The sequence below is a fragment of the Gavialis gangeticus genome, unplaced genomic scaffold, assembly GCF_001723915.1.
Source record: "Gavialis gangeticus isolate Ggan-Ray unplaced genomic scaffold, GavGan_comp1, whole genome shotgun sequence".
Classification (NCBI taxonomy): domain Eukaryota; kingdom Metazoa; phylum Chordata; order Crocodylia; family Gavialidae; genus Gavialis; species Gavialis gangeticus.
The window spans coordinates 8,268,676-8,273,822 of NW_017728996.1; the positions used below are offsets into that span (position 1 = coordinate 8,268,676).

Here is a 5,147-nt window from a genome sequence, read left to right on the forward strand (position 1 = left end):
GCCTCCAAAAACACTGTGGGGCTGCATTGGCCAGGAATCAAACCCAGGTCAACTGCTTGGAAGGCAGCTATGCTCACCACTATACCACCAATGCTTGGTTTTAAAGGCTGCAGTAAATTAATAAACTCCTCCATCAGGTAGTACTTGTAAATACAAGTACCACCCTGCTGCAGAGCTTTTTAGTGCACAGTAATGCACATGTAGATGCTGATGGGGATGGCTGGGGCATGAGGCTGCTTCAGTGTGGAGCTGCCTGCTAGCTAGCCCCACACTGTAGCATGTTAGTGCCTCAGCCCTTCCACAGCACGGTGAGCTGGGGAGCAGCCCTGGGCTGGCAGGCTGAGCCCCTGGGCCCCTTGCCAGCCCGGGGCTGCTCTGACCTGGATCAACGTGCTGTGGTTCCAGGCGCACGTTCAAACAGCGTGCCATGGAGCAATACACATTGGCATGATGAGCACTGGAATAATTGGATGTGCAGATGCACCCACTGACACTAGGGTGATTGGGAGCATAATAATCCCCCTTCTTTAGATGAGGTCATCATAAAGGGGCAAGCTGTGGGACATGCAACTACATACCTGCCTTTATTGCAGCATAGAGTGGCAATCTTATAAGAACAGGAAACTCATTCTTCCTGACCGCACAGCACTCGGGGTCAGCACTGTAGGTGAGGATTAAGAGCTTCACAATTTCCAAATGTCCCTGCCGGCAGGCTATGGCCAGCATCCAACTCAGGAGTTGATGGAAGTTGCTGGGATCTAGCAAAACAATATGACATGATTTTAGATGGTGTCACTGGGCCAGCTTGCAGTCAACAAATGATCACTTAACTGTGATGGCAAGGCACGACTAGGTTGTTGCCGTATGTGGCCATGGATCCCCCACCTGATCAGCTGTGTTCTCTGAACGTCACTTTGAAACCAAAACCTGACATGATATTTTTGCTTTTTCAATTCCCCCCCTTTCCCCTTCTGTGGGTTTAAACCCTTAGTTGAATTCAGCAAGAATGTGCTGATCACTTCCTTCAACCCTTCGCAGTGATTGAGGTGAACGAACTATGTGTCCCAAAACCTTTCCAACGCTCATGATTAAATGGTTGCAAGACCCAGCCTCTGGGTTAACAACACGGGCATTCCCTGCAACATGCCCAGACTCACAGTGAATGTGCACAGCCTCAGCTTACTTTACAGTGACATCCCACATAGGACCAAGCCAGCCAACCCAAATTTACAGGGCAACTTCTTCGCAATTTCTCCATGGAAATTACCTCACCCTCTACACCCCTGGGAATTCCACAACACCGCTGCATCTCAGGTTTGGGAATCCAGGCTCGGGTTCAGCATCAAACTGGGGGTTTAAACAGCTTAACTGAGGCAGGTCTTCCTGCTGAAAATCACAGCAGTACCAAAACCCCAGCAATCGTCTGACCCCAGCGCTCTTTCCTGCCTATGCAGGGGGTTGGACTCGATGATCTGTTGACCTCCTGTCCTACCCTAGCATCCATGAATCCCTGAACCCAACTCTTGGCACAGGGAGACAGGCAATTTATTATCATGCCCTGCTATGAACCCCAGCATGAACTTCTCCTGGAAACCAATGGGAAGGTATGTATTATATAAAAAACTATCAGAGATTACGGAGTTGGTCATTCAAGGGAAAAACAAGTTTTATAATGAAAAACATTGTAATGTCTCTTATTAATTAGCTACAGTGTTTCAGAAGAGCTGGTCATCTAAGCATCCCATTTTGCTAAAACCACTTTCAATTACTGGGAAAGAATGAATTTTAAAACTCTACTTTATTTTCCACTATTTAATAACAGCTGCTTTTTCATTGCCCCATCTCAGGCAACAAATCTTTCTAGATCATTTGTATTCTCTATTTCCTGGTCCCTAGCACCACATCGCAGTGCTTGGGTTGCAAACATTACATGGGGTGCTTAAATCCAGCCCCCTGAGCAGCAGTTCTCTGCTATCTCCTTTTTTAAAAGCATCTGCAAAATATTTAACCTAAATAACTTTTGAGACATTAACCCTGCTCTCACTGAAGTTGACAGTAAAAGTCCTATTAGACCTAATAAATGTAGGGCCGGGTCCTTAAAACGGGCTGTCTCCATGCCACAAAGGACTGCACTCTCTCAAGGACAGCTCTAAGGGTGGGGTCTGGAGCTCTGGCCTCTTCCCCTCCTGCAGCAAATAATGGAGGACCCTGCTGTCACAGAAAGGCAAGAGGACAAGGACAAAGAAGGAGAATGAACTGCTGCCTCAAGCCAGTGCTCATTCAACAGGCATAGGATCCTGCCCTCTACGAGCTGCATCACCGCATCACCTCAAAGACTCACAAGCTAATCACAGGGGCTGACGCTTCCCAAAACTGCTCTTGCCTCTCTGCAGGTGCAGCGACATAACCCAGCTCAGTGTCTGGGTAGGAACCAACTGGCTAAACAGCAGCTAGGCCATGGTCCACAAGCAAACGCAGAACCTTTTCCCCCTGGGAAAACTGCTTCAAGGCACTGCAGTTCAGATCTCTCCACCTGCTTTCCTGAAGCTGGGCCCCTTCCTTTCCAAGGGAGATGGAAAAGCACCAGCGCTCGTGGAAAGCTACACGCCCAACTGTGAAATCCCACAAGTCTATGGAAGCAGCACGAGGAAAAGGCAGATTACAAACTGGTCACCAGTCACGATGAGATGGCTGTTTTACCATGCAAGGAGTCTAACAGTTCCTTCACAACATCCACGTGCCCAAAATACGCAGCCACCACAGCTGGGTTGTCGTCATTGGGCTCCGTCGGTAATGTCACTAAGACGTCCTTCAGCAAATATCTCACGGCCTGCAGATCTCCATAGGCTGCTGCAATACTGAGCAGCTGGCACTGGTGGAGAAAACAAAGCAGAATAAGGCACCAAAACCTCCCTCTCTCCTCCCAGTACAGAGAGCAATAAAGTAGACAGTGTGAGAGGACAGGGGCCCCCTATGTATGCGTTTTTCTGCCACTGTAGCATGTCAGTCCTTCACACAACACTAAAAAGGATCATTTTGTTAATTTGCATGTATGAGGAATGTTCATTTAACCATCATTTTACTTATTTGCTGCCCAGGTTGCTGAACGCAAGTCCTCCACCAGAACATACCCTGACTCTCAGGGAAAGCACCCCATTTTACGCATGGGCAACAAAGACACAGATAAGGAGGAAGCCTATTCCAGGGACAGTGCCTGAATGGAGGCCTCCCAAAGCTAGATCCAGTGCCTTGCCCAGAAAGCCACTCTTCACTCTTTCCTACCTTAGAAACGCTGATTAGCTTTACAGCCCTTTTTGCCGAGTAGGAGTCCTCAGCTGTACAGAAGTATAGTAAGGCTATAATCTTGCACTGGAGCACCCTCGTGCCCCAGCCAGCTCCTTTGCAGCCCATCGAGCCAGGTCAGAGCAGCCCTGGGTTGGCAGGCTGACCCCTGGGCCCCCTGCCAGCCAGGGCTGCATCGACCTGGTCCAGGGTGCTGGGTCCCAGGCTCACATGCAAACAGCAATACATTCCAGAGTTTATTGCTCCAGAGTGCACGTTCAAGCGGTGCACCTGGGAGCAATAAACCCCAGACTTTATTGCTTCGCATTAACTGCACATGTAGACATGTCCAGAAGGTTCAACATTGCGTCTACAAAAGGCAAATCTCCCAGCTTGCAACAGTGCAATGCAGTAGAGCTCACCCGGGCGGTCAGCACAGGTGAGACCCACCTCCCTCTCCCGTTTGGCCTGCGGCTGCCCCCACAGCACTCTGCATGGACAGCCCGCACCACACTCCCACTTGTGTCCACCAACAGTACTGCCCTGGCCCAGTGTACACAGCTTCCTGGCAGGGCTGCCCTCCAGCCACTCGGCTGCCCACAGGTGGCATCGCATTGTGCTGGGTGGGGGGAGTAGGTGGAAGGCAGCCGGGAGCTGGAGCCCTGCACGCTGGGGCAGGAACTGCCCAGCTGTAGCTCCCCCTACATGCAGTTGGGCACGCAGTGCTCAGCATGCATGCCCACCCCCTCATGGCCACCACCACTTCCCCGTACAACCTGCTGCCCAGAGCAGTGCAGTAAGGGAAGGAGGAGGAAGAGCCACTGGCCATGGGGGACCCGAGCAGCACTCAGGCAGCTGCTGCAGCCGCAGAAGCAGCCCTGCAGGGAAGCTGTGTGCGCTGGCTGGGGCCAGGGCCATGCTGCGGGTAGGCGCAGGGTGGGTGTGGGCGGGAGTGTGGCGCAGGCTACTTCCAGCAGAGCTCAGACCCATGCAGAGCACTGCAGAGGCAGCCACAGGCTGGATACAATCAGTTGGCGGGCCAGATCTGGCCAGTGGGCTGTATTTTGCCCACCCCTGGGCTAGACTGTACCAAAAAGATTACTATTCAGGTCCTGCCTGTAAGACCATAATGTAGTGGACTTGTAGGGTCTCTGAAGTGGGAAGAAATGGGGTGCACAAGGAGGAAGAAACTTCCAAACACATGGGGCAGCATTTCTCCATCAGCCCATTGACCATATGCTTGCTGGGATGAAGAGATTAAGCCGGGAGTGGAAACAGCATTCTGACACGGCACCGCCTGCATCCCAGGGCCACCCCAAAGATCGGAGAGCCAGCTCCTCTCCAAGTATGTCCCTCCAGTAGATGAGACCATTTGGGACACTTGAACTCAGTCTCAGGGTTTCTGTACTTGATAACTGTGGAGCATCCTCAGATTTAAAACATTACCCACACCTGCCCTGGGCTGAGTACAGTAGTGCATTAGTTGAATTACTTATGTGCAATGCATTTGATGTAGTTCAGCTGATGTAGTGGTGATGGTCTAGGGGATGGGTAAGAAGCAAGATATGATTGGTAATATATTGGACCAGTTATACAGTTGGGAGAGATGTTAGATGGAGTGGAGGTTTATTGACCTTTGAAGCACACTGTCTGGGCTGCTTATTGCTGCAGGGCATTTCTAAGGCACAGGAAGCCTGCATAAGCCAGTTAAGGTGGAAAGTCCAAGACAAGACAATTATATTCCCGGGTGTGTTGCATGCAAGAAGCTGGCTCCCCTGATTTTATATCTGGGGTAACCATTGCAACTGGAATAATACTGTCATAATGCTCAGGATTTTAAACCTGCTGTCTTACACACACACACA

The 5,147-nt window shown here is 50.7% G+C and overlaps 1 protein-coding gene across 2 annotated transcripts in view; it reads right to left on the minus strand.

Annotated features, from left to right (window-relative positions):
* LRRK1 (leucine rich repeat kinase 1) overlaps positions 1-5,147 on the minus strand; it is a 110,542-nt gene that overhangs the window by 79,361 nt on the left and 26,034 nt on the right. For both annotated transcript variants that reach the window (XM_019503999.1, XM_019503998.1), the window contains exons 3-4: positions 2,701-2,872; positions 579-758 (exon numbers count right to left, since the gene is read on the minus strand). In XM_019503999.1, the coding sequence (XP_019359544.1) occupies positions 579-758; positions 2,701-2,872 (352 nt within the window). The remainder of the gene's footprint in view (positions 1-578; positions 759-2,700; positions 2,873-5,147) is intronic.